Source organism: Callorhinchus milii, unplaced genomic scaffold (assembly GCF_018977255.1).
Source record: "Callorhinchus milii isolate IMCB2004 unplaced genomic scaffold, IMCB_Cmil_1.0 Scaffold4, whole genome shotgun sequence".
Lineage (NCBI taxonomy): Eukaryota > Metazoa > Chordata > Chondrichthyes > Chimaeriformes > Callorhinchidae > Callorhinchus > Callorhinchus milii.
In genome coordinates, this window is record NW_024704745.1 from 74,216,320 (window position 1) to 74,242,519 (window position 26,200).

Genomic DNA, 26,200 nt, shown 5'->3' on the forward strand with positions numbered 1-26,200 from the left:
TTGGTTCCCTAAATCACACCGGACTCACATCAGTCTGGAATTTCAGCCCTGATGTCAGACTAACTGATGGGGAGTTTGGGAGAGAAAGAGGGTAGCAAAGATCTGTTACAATGTGCCAGAGGTCTGAAGGAAACCTCAGCTGCTCAATGAGATAACAGAGCACTTACATGGACACACTCGAGCAAACAGTGACTGAACACTCACCCAAAAAATGTAAGGCAAAAGAACATACACTTGAATTTTATTGAAGAAAACTAAAAGCATTAAGAAAGCGTCTTATTTTATCTGAGCCAAAAGATATTTAACAACAGATCTGCTCATGGAGAAAACTAACCTGTTGAATTGTTGCTACAGAGGCAAAATACCATCTGAATGCTTAAGAGCTCTTTCACATCTTACAATAACCATTCTACATTCAACTAAGGACAGCCTTTCTCTATCTAGTTTGGGTCACTCAAAGCTTATTGAAACTAATTGATGTGAATAAGGACCAGCTGGAATTTAACAGGTATGATGACTCCAGTCTTGCAGATCTTGTACTTATTAGAAACTTTCATATAACATGGTTCTGTTTAAAGGTCTATTTATTTGAGGGAAATGGGTGACTGAGTGTGAGTTTTTAGGGCATATAATACAAAGCCAAATCGGTTACACTTAATCTCTATAAATAGTCAGTTAGAGATAGAAACAATGTCAGGGTTAAAGAGAGGGTGCAGAGGAGAACCCTAAGATGATACTAGAGATGAATGGTTTTACCTATGCAAAGAGACTTGAGGAACTGAGTCTATTTTCATTGGAACAGAGAAGGTTGAGGGGAAGATCTGATAGCAATCTTTAAAATTATGAGGGATTTTGATAGGCAGAGGGACAATTTATTCCCAATGATCAGTGACTAGAGGGCATCAATTTAAGATAATTAGCAAGGTAGCAAACGGGGAGAAAAAGAGAATATTTTTTCACATATGCTGACAGTTGTTAGGATGTGGAATACTATGCCTGGTGTGGTGCTCAAGGCAGGATCCATATTAGGTTTTGAAAGAGAATGAGATAGATATCTAAAGAGGATTAATTTACAGGGATATGGGGGAAAGGCAGGTCCATTACACAATTATACAATATACATTTATAGAGTGTCTTTTCCCTTTGAACTCAATTGCTTTGGCAATTTATCACAGCATCTATTTGCCTTATTTATTACTGGAGTAATACTGAGTACAGGAGTCCTGTAGCTCAGTGGTTGGAGTACTCACCTCGCGAGCGAGAGACCTGGGTTCGATTCCCGGCAGGGCAAAAACTTGGGCGAGTTTTCCTACTCCACACACCTGATAATAATCCTTCAAAAAAAAATTGGTCACTTCAATCCACGACTATTTGTGGGACACTGCTGTGCGCAATTGGTTGCCGCGTTTCGCCCACAGTCAATTCACTTTACCGTCTATTCTGTGAAGCGCTTTGAGATGTCTAGAAGACGTTAAAAAGCATTATATCAAATGCAAGGATTATTATTATTATATTACTGCCTCACCCTGTTTCAACATAGTGATCAATGAATAGCAATAATACCCCAAGATCTCTTTGGCAAGTATTCCATCCAACGGAGTACATTTGTTTCTTCAATGTAGTATCTTGCATTTCTCGGCATTGAACTTCTTTTGGCATTTATCAGCCCATGTTGATAGCCTATCAAGATCTCTTTGGAAGACCCTTGCTGGCCCCCAAGAAACTTGGCATCTCTTTGGCAGAGCAGTGGGCCAAATTGTTGTGTGCTTTTACTATGCTCTTAATATCAGCTTGGCTCTATTGGTAGCACTCTCACTCCTGATCCACCCTGGTTTCTGTATTCAAGTCCCACATTGAGACTTGGAACTCACAAAGTTGAGGCTGATATTTCAATGCAATACTGGAGGAGCAAAGAAAATATTTGCAAGGCTATGAGGAAAGAGCAGGGGAGTGGGACTAATTGGATAGCTCTTTCAAAGAGATGGTAGAAGCACAATGGGCTGAATGGCCTCCTTCTGTGTGTAGGGTCTATGAAGAAGGAGTATTTAACATCTGTGCAATTATATCTCATTATGAGGGGGAGAAAAACAAAGTTTTTCCAGCACAACAAAGAAAAACAAATATAAAACCTTGAGGAGAGGAGGAAAAATAAATTGACAGGTGTACAGGAGGAGCCAAGTTTAAATGAAAGATCAACCATTCTAAATGGATCATAAAGCTAGCAGCTGTAAAACATCAGTAACACAGACTGGCTATTGTCTAAAAGCAAATACATAGAGGACTTAATACGTTCTTACCCCAGTATTTATGGTTTATGGTTTCAAGGATTGCATGTGTTTTCGGCAACGTTTGAATTGCAGGCACTTTTCAGAAAGCATTGGACAATCTTACTGATATCTAGTCCTTGTTATTCCAATTAAGAAGGTCTGTGAATCTGAAGCATTGGAAGCTGACCTTGTGACTGGATCAGAGTTTTGAGAAGAGGACAAAGGTTGGAAGCAAAACGCTTTGTAGCAGTTCCTTTATTAGAAAAAACACAAGCGCATTTCTCTCGGACGAAATGCAGACAAAGCACTTTTCTTAAACAAACCTTCCACATCAACTCTCTAGCATGCTGCTAAGTCATGATTTTAGTACAGTCTGCCTCTTTAAACAGCAAACATTTTCTTTGTTTTTGTAGTCGTGGGGGGGAGTCGGGGTGAATAAGGGAGGGAGAGAGGAACCCAGATTATTTATTCAGGACAGCATCCTTAAAGTATTGCAGAATACACCAGCTACAATGATTCCTGGCTCAATTTTTGAATTTCTATCCTTTTTCCTCCCCATTTTTTTAAAAAAATACTGAAAGTACTACTAATAATATACCTTGCATTTGATAGAGCGCCTTATCACATCATTGAGATGTCTCCAAGTGCTTTACAGGATATACTGTGAAGTGGATTGACTGTGTATTTTGTGGGCGAAACACAGCAGCCAGTTGTGCACAGCAATGTCTCACATAAAACATACACATGATATTTATATAACGCCTTTCACGTCGAGTGAATGACCAATTTTCTTTAATGGGGGAAACAGTCATTCCAGACAGTCGAGAATTTTTTTTTAATACAGTAGTTCAAATCAGCATGAGACTTTGAGGCACTTAAATCTGGAGATCAGATTGCCTAGACTGTAACTGCACTTCTCAAAATAGTTATTTTTGTGACGAGTCCATTGAGCTTTGGTTGAAGGAGGCGAAAGAGAAGGGAAACTGGTTGTTTTTCCTGCTCCTAATTAGTTCAGGATGGTGCTGAAAGAAGGACAGAAAAGAACCTTTGCTGACAAAGGGGGAAAAAGAATTAACCTATTCTTTTAATTTTTGAAATACAGCACTTGTCACTAGAGTTTATAAAGTAATAATAATAATAATAATCCTTGCATTTGATATAGCGCTTTTCACATCGGGAGGACCTCCCAAAGCGCTTCACAGAACACACTGTAAAGTGAATTGACTATATATTTGTGGGCAAACGCTGTAGCCAATTGCGCACAGCAATGTCCCACAAACAGTTGTAGATTGAAAATGACCAATTTATTATTGTTTTTGGTTTTTGGAGGGATTATTATTAGGCTCTGTGTGGAGTAAGGAAACTTGCCCAAGGTTTTGCCCTGCCTGGAAATTTTATTAATTTATTTTGTTAATTGTTTTTGGTTGGACAGGTGTCCGACACATGCGGAAACCCATCACCGTGCTTAATAGTAGTCAAACAATACTGAGAATCCCACTGAGAAATATCTTGGTATCTGGAAAGGAATGTACATTGTCTACCTGGTTATCTAATCCCAGAGAAATAACAATCTTAATAATAATAATCTTTGCATTTGATATATGGGCTCCCTCTGTCTCCTCGTCCTCCTCGACCTATCGGCAGCATTCGATACGGTCGACCACGCTATCCTACTCCACCGCTTGTCCTTCCACCTCAACCTTCAAGGCACTGTCCTTGAGTGGTTTAGGTCGTACCTTTCTCACCATCTTCACTTTGTCTCGACGAATGGCTTCTCCTCCACCCCCCGTACTGTCTCATGTGGTGTCCCTCAGGGCTCTGTCCTCGGTCCCCTCCTCTTCACCCTCTATATGCTCCCCCTTGGTGACATCATCCGCAGACATGGAGTTAACTTCCACATGTATGCGGATGACACCCAACTCTACCTTTCCTCCTCTACTCTCAACTCCACGACCACCGATGTCCTGACAGCTGCCTGTCCGACATCGAGTCCTGGACGAGAGACAACTTTCTTCAGCTCAACGTGCGAAAAACCGAGGCCCTCCTGATTGGCTCACGTCAGCGCCTCCGCACCTCAGGCGCCGACACCATCAGCATCCAAGGCTGCACTCTCCACCTCTCAAAGCCAGTCAGGAACCTCGGCGTTTTGTTCGACCCTGAGCTGTCCTTTCTCCCTCACATCCGCACCACAACTGGCACCGCCTTCCATCACCTCCGGAACATCGCCAGACTACGGCACTACCTCACCCCTCACGCTGCTGAAACCCTGGTTCACGCCTTTGTCACCTCAAGGCTGGACTATGGGAACTCTCTCCTCGCCGGCCTTCCCGCACCTCCCTCCACAAGCTGCAGGTCATTCAGAACTCTGCAGCTCGTGTACTGTCCCGCACCAGGCTCCGCGACCACATCACTCCCACCCTCGCTCGCCTCCACTGGCTCCCCATCCCCCAGAGGATTGATTTCAAGATCCTCATCCTCACCTACAAGGCCATTCACGGCCTTGCTCCCTCCTACCTCTCCAACCTACTATCCCCCTACCTACCTGCCCGTACCCTCCGTTCCTCTGGCTCCGGTCTGCTCCACGTCCCCCGCCCCAACCGCCCTACCATCGGTGGTCGGGCCTTTAGCCTCTCAGCCCCCAGGCTCTGGAACTCCATCCCCCAGTGCCTTCGCCGCTTCCTCCCTTTCCTCCTTCAAGGCCGGTCTCAAAACCTTTCTCTTTGACCGTGCCTTCAGCTCCCCTCTCGACTCTCTTCCCCCTCCTCGCTCCCTCCCTTGCCTCCCCTCACCTTGACCATTTCCCCGCTCCTCGCTCCCTCCCTTCCCTCCCCTCACCCTGACCATTTCCCCCCTCCTCGCTCCCTCCCTTCCCTCCCCTCACCCTAACCATTTCCTCCCTGCTCGGGTCATGACCCAACTGTGCAGCGCCTTGGGACGTCCTCCTGAAAGGCGCTTTATAAATGGAATCTTGTTGTTGTTGTTGCCTTATCACATCTTCGAGATGTCACAAAGGATTTCACAGAATAAACTGTAAGGTGAATTGACCGTATATTTTGTGGGCAAAACGCAGCAGCCAATTGCACACACCTAACAAAAGTCAATCCATCTCAGTCTTGAAAATTGTAATTGATCCAGTACCCACAGCGTTTTGGGGGAGTGTTCCAGATTTCCACTGCCCTTTGTGTGAAAACGTGCTTCCTGGTTTCTCTGTATCTACTCTACCAAATCCCTTTATCGTTTTAAAGACCTCAATTAAATCACTCCTCAACCTTTTTAACACAAGGAAATACAGACCACGTTTATGCAATCTTTCCTCATAGCTTAACCCTTTAAGTCCGGGCATAATTCTGGTGAATTTACACTTACCTTCTCCAGGAACAATATCTTTCCTGAGGTGTGGTGCTCAAAACTGAACTCTGTACTCCAGATGGGTCTGACCAAGGTTCTGTACAACTGGTTTGGATTATGAAAGCCCATCAGATCTCATCCTTCCTGAACACTTATCCTACCATCCCCCCATCACAGCATCAAGCTGATTTTTAAATGAGTTAAGTGTACTGACCTCTACATCTATCCTTCCATGCAAGCGCATCCAATGTTTGATAGAACTTCAGTAAAACCAGTTTGCAAATCAATCAATTCAATAAAAAGTAGCTGAAAGTAAAACTAGAGCATTAAAAGGGTATTAGACTTTATAATTATGGATTCTGGATTGGGGTGTGGGGGAGGCAATAGCCTTTTCAAATAGAATAATAGTAATAGTTAAATCTGAGTTTAATGGTAGATGTGTCATTGGACACATCACTTGTGTTGTCAGATATATAGTCCAAACCAATAATGGAGCTCCAAACGGTGTAGACTCTGTTTATTGTTTTATTCTTAGTAAATCATAAAGCTTAACAACTTTCTAATGAAAACTTAAGCGTGTGTGTGTTTTTCTTTTTTTTAGAAAAAAAAGGTGCTTTAGGGTGATGTGTAATTAGAGTGGTCCAACCTTTTGACTGCTGAGGGCCAGATACCTTATTTGCACAATTTTGTGGGCAAAATGCGGCATCCAATTGCGCACACCTAACAAAAATCTATCCACCTCAGGTCTTGAAAATGGTACCCTGGTTTAGTTCATAAGATTGTTATTGATGAAAACGATCCTTCGACCCTTTTGATTTCATCCTTCTACAATCATAAGGTAATAATAATAGGTTACATGAACAGAGAAACTGGGAGTTCACACACTCACACACACACACATATTTTTTTAAGTGGCAAGACAAGTTGATAAAGCTGTTTTAAAAAAAAGCATATGGAATCCTTGACTTTATAAATAGAGGCAGAAATAGAAATACTCGCCCTACTAACTTCCCAACAAGCTTTTTTTTAAAAAAAACTAGTTCAATGTTCTGGCTTCAACCATTCTTCCTGCTAACCTCTTCCAATCATTAATTACTCTCTGGGTAAAGAAAAACTTCCTGATTGACCCCCTTAGCGAAGGGTCAGTCCTGAACTTCACCTTTGAAATACTAAATCTGTGTCCACTTGTTCTGCTGTCTTGGTGCATCCTAAAGTATTTTCTTGGGGCTTATTTTCTCAATCCCATCTAAAATGCTAGATCCCATCTAACGTCTATAATAATAATAATAATTCTTGCATTTGATATAGCTCTTTTCATGTCTTTGAGATGTCTCAATGTGCTTCACAGAAGATACTGTAAAGTGAATTTACCGTATTTTTGTGACCGAAACGAGTCACGGATTGAGTGACCAAATTATTATTGGTTTTTTTTTCTTGAGGGATTATTATCAGGTGTGTGGAGTAAGGAAACTTGCCCAAGGTATTGCCCTATCGAGAATCAAACGCAGGTCTCTCGCTTGCGAGGCGAGTGCTCTAACCACTGAGCTACAAGACTCTGCACATGCTCGAGTTCCCCTCTGAGACGTCTTTCACAAGACTTGTCTAATTGTTGTTTTATAGTGGTTGTTATCCATTGTCGAGTATTATCTTGTCGAGTGCTGAGGAATGGGGCAGCTGAGGCTGATGGCACCAATGATCTGATGACTCAGCCCATCTTCCGCAGGAACCTTGGCAACGCGTGGAATGGAACTTGCTTATGGGAAAGTTGAATAAGACTCATCGTTTGCCATGTGCAAATAGTTTGAGTCAGCGATAATCAAGTACAGTCTGAATAGAACTAAGTGTCTTCTTCATCCAAACCTCTCTTGTGATCTTGCAGAATGGATGTAAGTGTTCAGCATTGTATTACTTTCAACAGCTCACTGCTGCCACCAATGGAGGGAGCCAGAAATATTTCTTACTTGACGGTCACTTTGGTTTTGTGAATGATCTAAAATGTTGTTTACGTTAACCTCTAATAGTCACACAAACCTACATTATGGTGGAATATCCACTATCTCTCACGGCCAGCACTTTCTGCATCTCTTCTCTTGAGCAACAGTTTTGAATCCCTCTTCACAAGATCACAAGATCTGGTTTGGATGAAGATGACCCTCTGATCCATTTGATCTCATCCTTCCAGAATCCCCACCTAACTATCCACCCATTACAGCATCAAGCTTTTTTTGTTTTAAATGAATCCAGTGTCCTGGCCTCGATCACCCTTCCTGACCACCTGTTCCAGTCATTAATTACCCTTGGGATAAAGAAAAACTACTTGTTGTCTGTCCTGAAATTGCTCTTTACAACTCTGAATCAATGTCCTCTTGTTCTGCTGTCTTGGTGGTTCCTGAAGTATTTTGATCGATTCACTTTATGAATCCCACTTAAAATTAGACATACCTTTTAGAGCGCTTGAATGCTCTGGTACAGGTGCCCAGTGCTGACACCACAAACCACTGAGGAGTGAAAGGGCAGCTTTTAAAGTTGATCCAAAAGTTGAGCTCTGAAGTGCAAACATTGGTAACTGAAAACAACTGAAGATCTCTTTTTTTCCAGTTAAAAAATTGGCGGAGGAAGTCAGACTGTAAAGTTGAGGACCATGCATTATACGTTATCATAGTGTAAACGTTGATATATTAATTAATATAGTGCCACTGCTATAATGTTACTAGGACCCATTGCCTTTGGATGAGGATAGATTATCAAGACAGTAATGCATTAATATATTCCGATTTGATTCTTTCTTCGTGATTTCCTTGCGCCCTCTCTTGCCATGTCTCCTGTATACAATCTCTTGCCATGTCTCCTGTATACAATCTCTTCTGCTCTGCTCTTTCACTTTTCTTCCCCCCTCTTCCTATAATCCCCCAATACCCCTCTCTCCTCAGTTTTTCCCTCTTTCTCTGTGTTTTCCCTTCCCATTGTCTTCCTATTTATTCCATACTGCTCTTTGATCTTTTCCTTTTTCTCTTCATTTTTTATCTTTTCTTCCTCTTATGTTTTTCTCTTCCATTCTTTCTCCACGGGTTTTCTTATTTAGCCTTTTTCTCCTTTTGCTTATTCTTTTTCAATTCCTCTCACTTGGGCTGCCTCACTGTGGCAATTTGTGATCAGTGTTTTTTCATGTTGTCCATCAAAGAGCAATCTATAGAGGCAAGGATGTCCTTGCATTCATTGCCTCTAATAAATTAGTGTGGTTTGAGAACTATCGCCGGTGTTTATTAATCATCACTAGGTGGCAGCGGATGCATCTCAGTGAGTCCATCATTTCAGGAACATAGGAAAACTGGAAGATTAGGAAACTGTTCAGCCCACGAAGCCTGTTCTGCCAGTTTCCTTTTGGGTCTTGGCAAATCTTTTAATCCCATGTGTAGGTGGCATACATATGTGAACTCTCAGTCTGGTTTGGATACTCTTATACGTGGCAATGGGTTTCCTCATGTTTCAGACATCCAGCTGAGAAAGCTCATGTTCTAGTGCACATTTTTTCAGCTCTGCTGTAACGTTATCAGGCCTTTGAATGAGAATAGGTTCCAGCGCCTTGGGACGTCTTTCCGATGCGAAAGCACTATACAAATATAATTTGTTGGTTTTGTTTTTAAGACACGAAAGGGACAGTGGAGATAAATGCACAAAACTTTTTTTTCACATAGGGTTTAGTTTTCTAGTGACCCTTTTACAAATGTTCCCCGATATACCAAACAGAGGGGCAGCAACCCTATATTTGGTTGGTTATATTTGACGTTGGGTGGTGGCACACTATTGGGTGGTATTGGCTGAACTCATTGGGCAGGTAAACTGTTTCCTTTGCACATGGTGGAGACTGTTTACTTTCTCTGTTGTTTTCCATTCGCTGTTGTGGATTAGTTAGTTATGTGTTGCTTTTAGTTATGCAACAATTTATGTTCTGTGCATCATGCCAATATTGTTATGGTTCAATGAGCGAATGGCTCAGAGACACATGCTTTTGTTTTGGAATGGAAAAGAATCATGCTTCACTGATGTGATGCAATCCACAAATAATAATACTTTACGTTTGATCTTGCACCTTTCATGTTGGGAGGAAGTCTCAAAGGGCTTCATAGGATATACAGTAAAGTAGATTGACTGCGCATTTTGTGGTCAAACACAGCAGCCAATTCATAAAACCACAATGCCAAGCCAAGACTGTTAAGAACCTTGGGACGTTCTCCTGGAGTGAAAGACGCTGTATAAATGCAGTTTTCCGTACTGCATGTCAGCTTGGAGCCAACTGAGCTTTAAGGAGACCCGACTTACCTACCCCCGCCCATAACCCCGAGGATAAACAAACAGCCATGGAGTAAGTGACCAATTATTATTTGATGGATTGTTAGCCAGGACACTGGGAAAAACTCCTTTCTCTTTTTGAATAGTGCCATGGGATCTTTACGGTCCACCTGAATAGGCAGATGGGACCTTGGTTTACTGTCTCATCCGAAGGACGGCACCTTCAACCCACAGGACTGGAGTGTCAGCTTAGACTATGTGATTCCAAGTCCCAGTGTGGAGCTTGAACCCACAACCTTCAGTCTCAGAGGTGAGAGAGCTACCACTGAGCCAGGCTGACATACAAATATCCCTCCCAAAACAATTTGTTTTGTATAACAATCCTAATTTGTTTTTTTTTGGTCAACCAGATGTCTGGCACCTGTGGAAACCGATCACCATGCTTTGAGTATCCAAACCAAACAGAGATCTGTACACCTCATCTACACATGGAAATTCCCATGGAGTTGAATGGAATGCACAGTCTCTCGCTCTTTCTCTCTCTCTGGTTTGATTGTAGTTTGTTTCCATGTTTTATATTAGATATTATTTGAAGACAATGGGCTTATTTCTGACCGAAACTGAAAGGTGGTTTCAGAAAGCTTTGGATGAAGGTGCAGGAGTGGAGTTCTGTCAATTTCATCTCTAGTGAGATATGATTTGAGCATTTGCCACATTGCGTCTAATGTCTCCTAATTCTGGAGAGAGCGAGCGAGAGAGAGAGAGTGTGTGTACATTCTAGACACAAGTGTAGGTTGGCCAAGTATATCAAATGCAAGAATTATTATACATGGAAATCAGTCTGGTTCCGATACTCTTAAGAATGATGACTTCCGCATGTGACGGACACCCAGCTAACCAAAAAGATCAATTTTTTTTAAATTAAAGCTTCACATATGAGCCTGTCATCAATAGTGCCCTACATTAGAGTACTACAGACCAGCCTGGCTCAGGAACTGGACAAAGGATTGACTCGATTCTGACATTCTGGTGTTAAGCATGTCATCTTGGAGCCAACTGAGCTTTAAGAAAACCCTACTTACCTCCCCCTCCCCTTCCCCCCCATTCCCCCGAGGATAAAGCTTTCAAAAACAGTTTTGAAGGACCTGACGGAGAGAAGGGGGAAGGGAGGAAGGGAGGAAGGGACCAAGAAACTGATTGCTTTTGGCAATTAGATATTGATGCTATGCAGCTCCTTAACTTACATCATAGGTCAATGGCAGAGCAAGTGAATGCCAGAAAAGTTTTGGGTTACAAACAAGCACAATGTAGTGTCTTATATCGCTGTCTGCATTGTGCTTAAAACCCTCAGTGGAAAAAATGACTTAAAGTATTTTATCTTACAGAACCTGAAGATAAACAATTCATTCATTTTATAAAAGTTAGAAAGTTACTTCAATTTTTTGATAACAAAGTACCAAAGACATTTTCTGTATAGAAAATGACCCATCCTGTATTAGCATTCTTCTATTTTTATAGTCAGTCAGGTGTCTGACACATGCGGAAACTCATCACTATGTTTAAGACTATCCAAACCAAACTGAGAATTCCACTTTGAACTATGAATGAGTCGCAAACCCTAACCACTGACTGAATGAAACAATTCCTTCTAACCTCTCCCCTGATATTTCTGCTGACAAATCTCTGCTAATATAGTTTTGATTGTCGTAACTGGTTTGCTTAAAGGCATTCTTGTGAAATAGAAATGACATAGAATGTTACAGAATGAAAACACTTGGCTCAACAAGGTCAGTGTTTATACTCCAAACAAGCCTCCACCCTTCCTAATCCTATACCACTCTATTCCCTTCTCTCTCATTTATACATTCATGGTACGATACAAAGATATGTATCGGATATGGTGAGGTTTCAAATAATGGCATAACAGGCTATTAAGAGTATCTCACATCCTCAGTTTGGCTGGTTGCTAGGTCATTGCACCAAGGGGATATGAAGTATCTACTCTAGAGGAAGGGAGGGATCCATTATGTACCATGTGGAAGCACGTGGGAAAAATATCAAAGGTTTGTGGGGGAAAAGCAGAGGAGAGGACTGAACAGATGGTTCTTACAGAGAGCCAGAACAGGCAGGAGGGGATTAATAGCGGCTTCAATTATGAGAAAATGATACGATGGATAGAAATTCCGTCTTGTCTGAGCTCGTTTTTGTCCATTTTTGTCTTAACATTTAAGATAATGCAAAAATTGTAGAAAATTAACAATGATAATAATAATCCTTGCATGTTTGATATTGCATTTGATCCTTGCAAGAGCTCTGGGACGCTAGCTACCCTGCATGACAGGTGCTATATAAATGCAAATTTATATAGATCTGTACAATTTGAAGCCTTTATGCGCAGACAAAATTAAAGGCGCCCTTTATTATGTAATTATAATAATAATCCTTCCATTTGGTATAGCACCTTATCACCTCGTAATTAGCAACATTTTATTGGTTTGTTTGCCTGCAGAATACACAGCTGTTACACTTCACTGTAAAATTCTGTGAAGCCCTTTGAGAAGTCTTGATGAAGTGATGTTGCTTTATTGAATATAAGGTTATTGATTATTATTATTTACATTTATGGAGGACGTTTCATGTCAAAAGATTTCACAATGCTGATGGGCACCTGAGCTGGAGATGGAAGCTAAGGTGGGGTGGGGGGGGGAATGGGAAGAGAAAGATGACCTCCTTCAATGAGGTACATTTTGAAACGTGCTGTGAAAGAGGGGAGGGCGGGAGAGATTCAGGGCCACTCTGGGATGGAATTACAGAGAGTGGGGGCCGAATGGCTGAAAGCCTGACTGCTGATAATAGTCCCCGGACCCCATTTATGCACCGCCTTGTGATCAATTACAGAACAGTACTTGAGGGGGCCTGGAATAGGAAAATTCTCCTGTTAGCAATAATCAATCTGTCCTTCAAATGATCTTAAACCATGGTCTCCTTTCTGCCTGTTCAGGTATACGTTAGAGATCCCAAGGCACTGTTCGAAAAGGGAAGGTAGTTTCTTCTGGTGTCCTGGCTATCAACCCCCCAGATAAAATTGGCCATTCAGTTCGTGGCTGTTTGTAAGACAATGCTCTGTGTAAATTTGTTGCCTCGTCCACCTACAAAATTCACAGTCACTACATTCAGGATTAACAACTTGTGAAGCATTTTGACATGTTCTCCCCACATGAAAAGGCATCATATCAAATGCAAGGATTATTATTATTAACATTTATATACGAGAGACATTCTATGGAAGCATTAGAAGTAAAAATCCAGTTCTAAATCCAGCCTATTTAAGCTTCTCCCCCCATTCAGTTAAGATTGCGCAACTGTAGGGAATACTTTGTAAAGTTTATCATCCTGATGCAATCTGTAAGATTTCAATATGTGATGAAATAATCTGCTCCAGGGACATTGATGTAAACCATCTGATTTCTCACACACAGAACAATAACAGGTCACAGAACTACTTTCACCCCTTCAAATCTTTCAGGATAAGCAGCAGTTACGGGAGATTTATCTGCAGTTTTACTAATAGTTTCCCACAGCTCAGGTGAGTTTTGTTATTTATGTTTCTTGTTTTGAATCAAATCCTTTTTATCAGTATTTAAAATGCCCCTATCTGAATGGGATCCAAATAATAAGGAAGTAGGATACTGACTGTATTCTCTACAGTCAAATAATAGAAAGTTACTATACTTTATATTAAAATAGCATTTTGCAACATTCAGAAAACTTGATCTTCCAGTGGGTTACTGCAGAGATTGGAATTTGGGTAATATGATTGCAAATGTGCCTGACCCTATATTCTGTAGACGATCTCTCTCAAAACATGAACGTAAATTTGTTTTTCAAAGGGCATTGCCATATTCATAGAGAATGAGTATTTCTCTTTGCTTGTCTTTTTGGCCACATTTTTCTTACCATACAATTTACATTTATTTCTATGGCACGTTTCATGTTTTTCACAGCCTAATGATTGCTCTCCTTATAGTGCCAAAAATATTTCATTTTCCATCATGAATTAGTTGGGTCGAATGGCTGGTTTCCGTGCTGTAGAGTCTATATAATTGGCCCACCGTTGACATGTTTGGCAACAGAATGTCGGAATCGAGTCAGCCGTCTCTGGCGGTCTCGGAAGTCTGCTTCCTGAGCCTGTCGGGCCTGCAGTACTCCAGGACACTGCTGATGATAGACCACCCAGCCTGGCTCACTGTCAGGGCTTGGAGGGGTGAACCTGTCGCTGGAGACAAGGATTCTTCCCACTCACCTGCTATTAACCTTGCAATCTATGCCCTATTGGGTAGGTGTGCCTAGCTGGACAAGCAGTGGGACGCTTCACAGATATTGTTCTTAATAGCAAGCTGGTTTTAGCTGGTTAGACTCCAGCAGTACCTCAATGTACACTCTGAGGTCCTCAAGACTTAGCTCGCATCAACCTACACCTAATACTCTGAAATTAAGTAAGTATGGTGTGTTCCTCCAGGAAGAGAGAGTACATTCCATTCCAGATACAGATTATACTAATAATCCTCGCATTTGATATAGTGACTTATCACATCTTCAAGATGTCTCAAAGCACTTCACAGAATATATTGTGAAGTGAATTGACTGTAGATTTTGTGGCCAGTTGTGCACAGCAGTGTCCCACAAACATTCGTGAATTGACCAAATTATTATTATTTTTGAGTGATTATTACCCCCGGAAAAGCGATCCTCCAATCGATTAACAACCAGGTTTCTGCTTACTGCAAGGTAATCAGAGATGTGTAGAGTAAGGAAACTTGCCCAACGTTTCGTCTTTGCCGGGAATCGAACCCAGGTCCTCTCACTTGCGAGGTGAGTGCTCCAATCATTAAGCTATAGGACTCCAGGTGTAAGTGTATACATGCGTGGAACTCTGTGTGATTTGTATATTCTTAAGCATGGCGATGGGTTTCTGTATGTATCAGACACTCAGCTGACCAAATGGCCATTTTACACAGTGAGTGCCGGCAAGTACTTCAGTCATAGGACACATCACAGCCCAAACCAATCCTGTGTTAAGAAGCACAGAAGTGCATTTGATATCCTCAAATATGAAAGGCGCTGTATAAATGTAAATTGTTGTTGTTCAATGCCAGTCCTCTGCTCTTTCTCCATAACAAAACTAAATTGGTCATTCACTTCATGGCTGTTTGTGGGACTTTGCTGTATGCAAATTGGCTGCCACATCTGCCTTCAAAATATACAGTCATTGTAAGCTACAGTAAATCCTGTAAAGCACTTTGAGACCTTTTCCCAATCTGAAAGGTGCTAGATCAAGTGCAAAGTTTTTATTGATTTACCCTTTAAGATTATTTTTGTACGCAAATCATATTGAATTCCACAGTCCAGTTAAACTGACTCAACTCAGAATGGAAATCGAATGTGGGACATTTCTGGTCTGTATGGCTCCATTTCACACTGACAGTACGATAATATAGACTGACCCATCGAGGACGCCTATTACCTTCAACTAAAGTTATCTTTATCTGCTTTTTTCAAAGCTTTTGCTCCCAATGCTTGATTCCAACAAAATCGATAACTAGTTTTAAAACTTGGTTGTATCTGTGATTTCAGAACTCGGTTGACTTTGGATGAAAAACATTCAAAGCATCAGAGCATTGGCATAGGGTTCCAATTGCAATTAACAGGAATTGTTTGTACAGATGGAAAGTCTTTCTGACTTTGGCTCGTGTAAAGCTAAAGCAGTGTTTGAATACATGTATTGAAAAGGAAGCTAGATTTACACATGAGGGAGATATGCACAGATATACACAGCTACTTCTCAGTTTGAAAAGGGTGCGGAGGGAGTAAGGAGTAAGGAATGGGTGGAGTATAAACACCGAAATGCACTGGTTGGTCCAAATGCCCTGTGTCCGTGTTGTACAACCTTTGTAAACCTCTATGTCAAGAAATAAGCTTAAAATTGTTAAAGACCCTACGGCAGGTTTGTATTTTTATAGCATCTTATCATGTTGAAATGCTCAAAGCACTTCACAAGCAATTCCTGGCAGCTTACACTATGTGAGTTTAAGTCCCCACCTTCTGCCTCAGGGGCAAGAGTGGTACCAACTGAGCCAGGCTGACACACATTGCCAGTTGTTGTTGATACATAAGAACATCTTCAGAAAGAAATACAGAGAGAGATTTGTTCAGCCAACTGGCTGATGCCTCTAGAAACCTGCCCCAATATTGAAGACTATACAAACCAGAGCAAGAATTTCACATATGTCTGCCACTTACACACGAAAATGTCCCTGTGTCTGGAATGGAATATGCACTCTCTCTCTCTGGAAGGACACATCCTGCTTACCTAATTCCGGAGAGCCAGTCAATCTACAGTATTCCAGGGCACTGCTGATAGCACAGTCAGCCTGGCTCATTGGCAAGACCTGGAAGGGCAGATCAGTCACTGGGGAGCAGGGAGTCATCCACTCAGCTCTTATTAACCCCGCAAGCCAAAGCCCTAACGGGTAGGGTGGTCCGAGCTGCACAAGCAGCGGGAAAGCTTGCTGGACAGTAATTCCGGAGAGTATTAAACGCAGATTGCTGAGAGCCAAGGCGAGGGTGACCCCATAGTCTCTATTGGATATATCTAAAGTTCACCCAACTAAAATTGTATAGGAATATATTACCATAAATAATAGAGAGAAAACGAGAGTGATGAAAAATTAGGTTGAGTACCTCCTGTCATGTATCTTGCTGCTTTGTAAAATTAAAATAATATCTGTTTTACAGATTACCGGCCATGAAGCTTCTGATTTTTCTGCTTTTCTTGGATCAAAGCTTAGCATCCCACCGTTTGGTACGTAAATCACCAGAATTTCCATTTCTTTAAACACGTTTGTTCAAACACGTAAATGCCACTTCTATAAAGGGGCTTTGATTCACTGAAATAAGGCCCCAATGCCGATTTACATTAACACTCCATATCAAGGTTGATGTGAGCATCCTAACCAAGTTATGAAATGGTTAGTTCAGTGACGCCAGCAACTGTATAGTTTGGATTTCCATTTCACAAATCTTGCACTGTTTCTTGAGATTGTTATATTTAGATCACCAAATTATGTGCTGCTCCAGTTATTAACCTATAGAACCTATTCAGTTAGTTACTTCATTCCCAGATCCCTCTGACTTACTCCGACCCTCCCCTCTCTCAAGGTATGTCTCAAAGATTACCTCTTTGATCCTGCTTTCCCCTCCTCACGTCCCGTCAGCTCCCATCCTCAGCTCCAGTGCCCAGTCACAATTGTTCAAGCACTTTGTGATGTCCTTGCCCCTCCCTGCCCACATTCAAATCCCGCCTAAACACCTTCCTTTTTGATCGTAATGAAGGTCACCTCGCCCCCTCCCTCTCCCCTTGGCTCGTCGTCAAACTCCATCACTGTGAAGTGTTCCAGGATGCTACCCCGCGTGAAGGGCGCAATATAAGTGTGAGTTGGTGTTGTCCTCCCGACATGAAAGTTGCTGTATATTGTGTTAAGCTCTCCGAGACGCAGCCTCGTGTGAAGGGAGCTATATAAATGCAAGTTGTTGTTGTATTGTCCATTATCACACACTCACACAAGTAGAGGGTACTAAAGAGAGACCAGGAATTTGGCTGGCTTTTCCCTCTCTAACCCTAGAGAATTGGCTAGCGCCAATTTAATCCCCTGATGCAGCCCTGATGGAGATCAGCAAACTCAGCACAGATTGGGATTTGAACCAGGTTCCTGGACCATAAGTTGCAACTCTATCCACGACACCATTGGGACTGCCCTGACAATGGGATCTTAAGTCAAAAAACATTTCATTAGTTCTGAGATCATTCATCTTGATAATACCATTCTCTCTTCCCCACCTTCAACAACAAAAACAACAACAACAAATTACACTTTCACGTCGGGACGACATCCTAAAGCGCTGGACGGTCCAAGGATTTGCACCCGAGCTACGGGTTGCGATCAGGAGGGGCGGAGGACAGGGTGGGTGGGGATTAGGAAGATGACGATGTATACATTATATTATTAATGCCCTTAAGCATGGGATTCAAACTCCCACCTTTCTGGATTTGCAAGTATCATTTGCTAAGGTCTGAAGTCCGTAACCAGGAGACAAAAGCACAAGATAGTGACTTGAGAATCTAAAAGAGAATTTAGGGAAAACTTCTTCACGTAGAAGATCATGAGAATGCTGTCTGAAACGATGGTTGAAACAAGTAGTATAGATACATTTAAGAGGAAGCTAGATATACACATGAGGGATAGAAAAGAATGGGAGAGAGTAACAACAACAAGTTGTATTTATATAGCACCCTTTATGCAGGGTAGCATTTTGGAGTTCTTAAGGAGACTCATGTGGGATACAAACATGGGCACACATTACATGCTGTATAGTCTATGTAAATATATGTATCTTTGAGGACTGTGACTTCTGACATATGTTTATGAGTTATGGAATGGTAGTACATTTTTTATTAATTGGTTGATTTTTTAAAATGTGGTTCATAAGACACTCACAGTAAGAACTTACCAAATGAACGACAAATGCGCAAATAAAACATGCTCCAGGATTACATTCTTCTGTGGAATTGTTTCCTCAGGACAGTGAAATTTGCATGAATGAGGTCTACAAACTCCAACGCCAGTTGAAACACTTACAGAATCAGTTCCTGCTTGGAGCTTGGCGACTGTATGATATCAAAGAACGTCATATAAACTGGGTAAAGGAAAAGAGTGAAATAGGAAAGAAAGAGGACGGGGCAGGATTACATCCCACTGCTGAAAATCTCCTTGTACGTGGTACGTATCCAAAACAAGGTACTTTAATCAAAGTGAACAATGTTATCGACGGATTTTTATCGCTGAGGCAGGGATTCTTCCCACTTGGCTCCTGTTTACCCTGCAACATAAAGCCTTAGCAGTTGGGGTGGAGGCCATTCAGCCCATCAAGTCCCATAGAATCCCCACTAGCTCACAAAAACAAAGAAGATCAATTCAGCCCCAACAGCCTGCCTTTTCTTTCCCATTTGCCTGTTCAGGTGGATGTTGAAGATCCCGAGACTATTCGAAAAGAGAAGGGAACGTCCTGGCCAACAACCCCCCAAATAAAATTGTTTGTGAGGCATTGCAGACGGGCCTTCTGCCACTCTGCCCCGACCCGCTGGAACTCCATCCCACAATACCACCTCACCCCCTCCCTTGCCTCCTTCAAAATCTATCTCAAGACCCTCCTCTTTGACCGTGCTTTCAATCACCCTCCTTCCCCCCCTGCCCTCCACCAACCCCAATCCCTGAAACACTGACTGTCCAGTGCCTTGGGACGTCTTCCCGATGCTATATAAATGGAATTTTGTTGTTGTTGTTGTATTGCTATGTGCAAATTGGCTGCTGCGTTCACCTACAAAATCCACAGTCACTTAACAGTACATCGTGTGAAGCGCTTTGAGATGATTTCCTGACATGAAAGGCGCTACATCAAATAGAAGGATTATTATTTCTTTATTAGAATTCAGCGCAGGGAAAGTAATAATAATAATAATAATACCCTTGTATTTGATATAGCGCTTTTCACGTCTTCTCGACTTCTCAAAGTGCTTTACAGAACCGACTGTGGGCGAAACACGGCAGCCAATTGCGTAAAGCAGTGTCCCACACACAGTCATGGATTGAAAATGACCAATTTATTATTGTTTTTGTTTTGGAGGGATTATTATTAGGCTCTGTGTGGAGTAAGGAAACTTGCCCAAGGTTTCGCCCTGCCTGGAATTGAACTCAGGTGTCTCGCTTGCAAAGCGAGTGCTCTAACCACTGAGCTACAGGACTCCACACACATGGACTCCTCGAGAAGACGTGAAAAGCGCTATATCAAATGCAAGGATTATTATTATTATTATTACTTTCCCTGCGCTGAATTCTAATAAAGAAATAATAATCCTTCTGTTTGATGTAGCGCCTTTCATGTCAGGAAACCATCTCAAAGCGCTTCACACGATGTACTGTTAAGTGACTGTGGATTTTGTAGCTACAGCTACAGGACTCCACAAGTACATGGATACCAGTGATTGGACAACATTAATACCTCTTCTCCTACACTATCAGCAAAACTAGAATATTAATCTTTCATGTACAGTCTGTTCGAGGAAACACGTGGCGTTATGGTCCAGTTTTACTCACTACACATTTAACTTGTTGCAGATTGTTCTGAGGTTTACAATAGTGGGGAAACCACAAGTGGGTATTACAGAATTCAACCAAAAGCTATCGTTGAACCTTTTCTTACATACTGTGATATGTCAGAGGGTGGTGGATGGACAGTCATTCAACGCCGCAGTAATGGGAAAGTCTATTTTAACAGGTAAGTCAACTAGGTGAGTATTGGACCTGCTGAGTCCTTGTCTTAGTGAATTTTATGGTCACACAACTTATATCTCTATTCTACTGTAGTCCTGTATCTCAGTGGTTAGAGCACTCGCCTTGACAAGCGAGAGACCTGGGTTCGATTCCTGACAGGGCGAAACGTTGGGAAAGTTTCCTTACTCCACACACCTCTGATTACCTAGCAGTAAGTAGGATCCCAGTTGTTTGGCTGCCGCATTTTGCCCACAAAATATACACTTTACAGTATATTCTGTGAAGCGCTTTGAGACGTCTCGAAGATGTGATGAGGTGCTATATCAAATGCAAGGATTATTATTATTACTATTTAGTGTTAGCCTGGCTCAGTTGGTAGCATTCTCGCCTCTGAGTCAGAAAGTTGTGGGTTCAAGCCCCACGTCGGGTCTTTGAACTCAAAGTCTGTGCTGATATTCTGACATAGTGCTGGGAGTGCAATGCATTGTTGGAGGTGCCGTCCTTCAGACGAGATATGAAACCAAGGTCCAGTCTTCCTGTTCAGGTGGATATTAAAGATCCCATGAAACTACTGTATCCAAAAAGAGAAGGGAGTTTCTCCCGGTGTCCTAGCCAACAATCTCCCAGATAATATTAATCATTCACCTCATGACTGTTTGTGGGACACTGCTGTGTGCAAATTGACTGCTTGACAAATTGACAATTGCCAGACACTATACTTTACAGTAAAATTCTGTGCAGTGCTTTGAGATGTTATCGACATTATAGATGCTATAACAAATGCAACGAGTGTTATTGTTTATTAGTTTAATAATCCTACATGATACTGTATTATCAATTGGATTCTTCACCAAATACTGTAGCTATCTAATTCTGTTCTTGACATAATCTGCTTCTAACAGCAACAACAATTTACATTTACATAGTTTCTTTTACATCGGGAGGATGTCTCAAAGTACTTTGTATAGTTATCTGAGAGCCCAAGCAGCTGGTAGGTGGAAAAAAGGTCTGAAAGTGCAGTCTCGCACTGCTATGTACAATGGGCTGCTGCGTTTTGCCCACGAAATAAACAATCAATCCACTTTACAATATATTCTGTGAAGCGCTTTGAGAAGTCTCAATGACATGAGAAAAATAAATTATGCTGGTCTATAATAGAGCAGTTCTGAAATAAGGTTTCGACAGTTCCCATTGTGTTCATGTATAAATGGTGCAATCATAAAAACGTGTCAGACACCAAAGCGATTTGATGCTGCACAATGTTATTTATACTATTAGACCAGCATGATTTATTTTTCTGTATAATAATAATCCTTGCATTTGATATAGTGCCTTATTACCGTTGAGACTTTTCAAAGCACTTCACAGAATGTACTGTAAAGTGGATTGACTGTGTATTTTGTATGTGTGATAAACTTGAATAACACACATGCACACTACTGGCCCACATAGATGGCTATGAACAGTATTGGTCACAAGTCCCCACACCTAAAGAACTAGGTAAAACACCTAATATTTGCACTTAGGATGTTCCCTTTGGCCATATTAAACGTACTGTTTGTTGCCCTTAATTTCAGAGGATGGGATGACTACAAATCTGGATTTGGATTGTTTCAAGGGAAGAAGGATGAATACTGGCTGGGGAATGACAATATCTACCACATTCTAGCTAACGGTAAGGCTATACTCTTTCTTTCAAATGCTGAACTATCATTTAGTGTATTGCGGGTGTTGGATTGCAAACAATTATATATGCTGCTCCCATAACTATTCATAGTTGAAGCATGTAAATGATTAAGTGTTTTGTTACAGGAAAATATTTACTGAAGATAGACCTTGTCGATTGGAATGGAGAAAAGAGATATGCGACATATGAAAATGTCAGGGTTTCCAATGAAAAGGTGAGAAGTATATAGTGTATATACTTATTCATTGCTCCCTTACATTGCCAATGGAGCTATAACAACTTGCCTTTATATAGTTATATAGGGGCTACACACAGGGTAGCATCTTAGAGTGTTGAACAATGGTGGAATTTGACCTCAAGTCAGGGAGAGAGAGAAAGTGACTGTAGGCACTGTCAAAGAGGAAAGTATTTAGGTGTGATTTAAAGGCAGGTAAATAGGGGGCGAGGCGGAGGGATTAAGGCAGGGAGTTCCAGGGATTTCGGGCGTATCATAGAATCATAGTATCTTACAGCACAGAAGGAGGTTATTCGGCCAATCGTGCCTGTGCTGGCTCTTTTAAAGAGCTATCAACTAGCCCCACTTCCCCATTCTTACCCCATAGCCCAGCAAATGTTTCCTTTTCAAGTTACTATCCAATTCCCTTTTGAAATCTACTGTTGAATCAGCTTACACCAGATCTTAACAAGCCCGAGGTTCAGGGCGTAGGGTTTCAAGACATGGCCACGGATGGTGGAGAGCAGGGTTTGGCTGGATCTTATTCTTATATTGCTGAATGTTTTGTTGCTTCAAACCAGGATGGATATAGGCTTGAATTCGGATCCTATAGTGGAACTGCAGGGGACGCCTTGTCTGGTGGCTCAGAGCCACAGTTAGTGTGGTCGGGCGGTCACAATGGGATGCAGTTCACTACATCAGATCAAGACCACGACAGATTCTTTCAAGGCAACTGCGCTAAAGAAAATGATAGCGGCTGGTGGTTTAACAGGTAGAGAATTACAATATATTTTTGAGAACTTTTGTGTGTATAAGATAGACAACGCAGGGGGAAGGATTTCTACCATACATCCATTGGCAAAATGTGATCTTTCGATTAATATCTTTACAATGAATTTTCGCTGTCTATGGGAAGGGTCACCTGGTCCTATTTCAGGTGGAACTGAACCGATCCTTAATGTGAAAACACACAAAGTAGAATGCAGGGATTATTATTATTATTATTATTATTATTATTATTATTATTACAGTTATTATGAGATCCAAGTGAATAGATGAAGCTCCATCTAATTGGGGCTGAGTTGGCAACAGAGTGTCAGAATGGTTAGCTGGTTAAATGTCTTTGCTCTCGACAACCTCTACCTAATAATTTCCGGAATTGGGTAAGCAGGGTGCATCACTCCAGGGAGAGAGAGTTCATTCCATTCCAGACAAGGGGCCATTTCCATATGTAGGTGGCATAAATATGTGGAACTCTTAATAGATACACATGCAATCTCTTACACGTATTTCAATACATACACAAACGCACATGCTTTACACACACACAAACATGCATACACACATCTTAAGGTATACACATCCCCTACTCACATGTTAGTACATACATGCAGCATCTTTTACACACTTTAATACAAAGACACACCCTCTTACACACATTTAGTGCATACACATATACACACACTCTCTTTTACATACACGCAAACACACACACATTCCACGTTACAAAAGAGAGAAATTCCCCTTTTAAAATGCTCTTCCCATTTTAAAAGAGGAATGAAAATTCACTATATTGCACTTTACAATCCTGTGTAGTTAGTGTTGTTTACCACAGTGGGTTTAGAAGCGTTAAGTTAGTTCAGAGGGTAGCGCTCTTATCTCTGGGTCAGAAGGTTGTGAGTTCCAGCCCCACGTCAAGACTTTGAACTCATGGTCTGGGCTGACATTCCAATACAATGCTCCGGGGAGCATCGCGTTACCAGAGGTGCCTTTTTCATCTGAACCCCTCTCAATGAATTTGCTTATTTAATCATCTCTGTTTAATTTTACCCCCAAAATAATGAAGGTGCCACACCGTCAACCTGAATGGAAAATATTATCGCCATGGCAATTACACGGGAAACACGGACAAAGGCATCATATGGCACACGTGGACAGGATGGTGGTATTCCCTGAAATTCACAGCCATGAAGGTGCGGCCTCAGTACTTTTTCCCAGGTGTTGGAAGTGGAGATTATGAAAACAGTGTCTGGTAGGGTTCTCTCGAGCAGGAACAGCACCGGTTCTTGGGAACGGGCAAAATAAAATTATGGTCAGTTTTATTATGTTCCCCTTCAAATCCCTCCATGGCCACGCCCCACACTTAACTCTGCGACCTCCTATAACCTTATTGACCCTTCGCTCAGCGAATGCCAGCCAGCCTGCTTCATCCATCACCCTCCCACCATCAGTGGGCAAGCTTTCAACCAACAACAATAACAACAACGGCTTCCTCCACACAGGGCAGTGTCTCAAAGCGCTTAGCCATTCCACCTCTGCTCTCTGCTCTCAACTCCCTCTGACTCGCACCAACCCCCAACACCTTACTCCCCACTTGAAAAAGTCTGCCTCATAACGTACCTCTTTGTACTTTTGGGCAACTTTTCCCCTCTCCGCCTGCCTCCTTCCTCAGCTTCCCTTCATCCCCAGATCAGGCTCCCAGACAGCTCTGTAAAGCACTTCGAAACGTGCTATGTAAATGTAAATTGTATTCTTTTATTGTATTCAGGTAGGAGAAGAAGATTATTGTTTTATATCTAATCATTAATAATGTTTGTCTAATCATGAATACACAGTCAATCCACTTTCCTATGAAACGCTTTGAAACGTCTCAATGATGGGATAAGGCACTAAATCAAATGCGAGGATTATTATTATTCCGCAACTAACGGCTTTCCCTCTCACAGGCCCAAAGTTCTCCATCATCCATCACCTTCTCCACACTCTTCCCCAAGTTGCCTCCATCCTCACCTCAAATGCCAAGTGCGAAGAGGTCCAATACTTTGTGTCAAAGATTAAAAATATTCACTTGGCTGCATCGCCCTCCCCTTCGTCCCCTTCCACACCCCCAGACCATCTACACCACCTCCTAAAATGACTCCTACTACCACCCCATCCCCCCTATACTCCTTTGCCTCAATTACTCCCACCTCTCTCTCAACCACCATCTCCCAGATGAAACCCACCACCTGATGCCTTGACTAAGTCCCCACCCAGTTGCTGATCACCCAACTCCCCCTCCTCTCCCCTCTGCTGGCTGACATAGTCAACCAGTTGCTCTCCTCAAGTTCTGTTCCTCTTGACCCCTCCAACCTGCCCTTGACTCCTCCAACCTCATAAAGTACTGACCATTTCCAACTTGCCCTTCCTTGCCAAAGCTCTGGAATGTGTTGTCACTAACCAGCTTTGCTCTCATCTCTCCCTCCACTTCCTCCTCGAGCTCCTCCAGTCTGGTTTCCACCCTGCCCATAACACAGAGATGGCGCTTGTCAAGGTCACAATGTACTTTTTAGCTGTGACCAGGACTCACTCTGCCTCCTTGTCTTCCTGGATCTCTCCTCCAGATTCAACACAGTCGACCATGCCATCCTCCTCCACCGCCTCTCCAGTCTTATTCAACACTGAGTGGGACCGCACTAGCCTGGTTTGAGTCCTTAACAAACCGCCTTCACTTTATCTCCTCAAATGGTATCTCCTCCTGCCCCTACCCAGTCACATGTAGTGTACCTCACAGCTCCATTCTTGGCCCCCATCATTGGTGGCTAGGTTTTTAGCCACCATGCCCCAAAACTCTGGAACACTCTTCCTCTCTCTATCCCTCTGCGTTGCACCTTCCTTCCCCATCTTCAGGTCGCACCTGAAGACCTTCCTATTTGATAGTGCCTATCGTCACCTCCCCCTCCCCCCAGCTTGGCGTTGCTCTCTGCCACTGTCAAGCGCTTTGGGACGCTACCCTGCATGAGGGGCGCTATATAAATGTAAGTTGTTGTTGTGGTTGTTGTTATTATATCAGATGTAACAAGGGCACTATACAAATGTAATTTGTTGTTGTTGTTGATGATGTCTGACAGGCAAGCAGACGTACACTCCCACTGCACATCACATTAAAAATCCTGTGAAGTGCTTTAAGACGTTTTGACGATGCGATAAGGTACTATACAATAATAGGATAGGGAAATAACACTTG

At 42.1% G+C, this 26,200-nt stretch overlaps 1 protein-coding gene across 1 annotated transcript; it reads left to right on the top strand.

Moving 5' to 3' along the window:
* The first annotated feature begins 13,432 nt into the window (after positions 1-13,432).
* Positions 13,433-24,849, top strand: fgl1b (fibrinogen like 1B). Its single transcript, XM_007891218.2, has 8 exons — positions 13,433-13,491; positions 16,701-16,767; positions 18,544-18,742; positions 20,138-20,297; positions 21,871-21,968; positions 22,106-22,194; positions 22,776-22,966; positions 24,041-24,849. Exons 2-8 carry the CDS (start codon positions 16,711-16,713, stop codon positions 24,228-24,230), a joined length of 984 nt encoding a protein of 327 aa, XP_007889409.1. The 5' UTR covers positions 13,433-13,491; positions 16,701-16,710; the 3' UTR covers positions 24,231-24,849.
* Positions 24,850-26,200: the final 1,351 nt, after the last annotated feature.

Excerpts from the sequence above, each read along its gene's own strand:
- fgl1b (XM_007891218.2), top strand. The coding sequence starts at position 16,711 with ATGAAGCTTCTGATTTTTCTGCTTTTCTTGGATCAAAGCTTAGCATCC. Across the intron at positions 18,743-20,137 it reads TGAAAATCTCCTTGTACGTG|ATTGTTCTGAGGTTTACAAT; the intron begins GTACGTATCCAA and ends AACTTGTTGCAG. Across the intron at positions 21,969-22,105 it reads CTACCACATTCTAGCTAACG|GAAAATATTTACTGAAGATA; the intron begins GTAAGGCTATAC and ends GTTTTGTTACAG.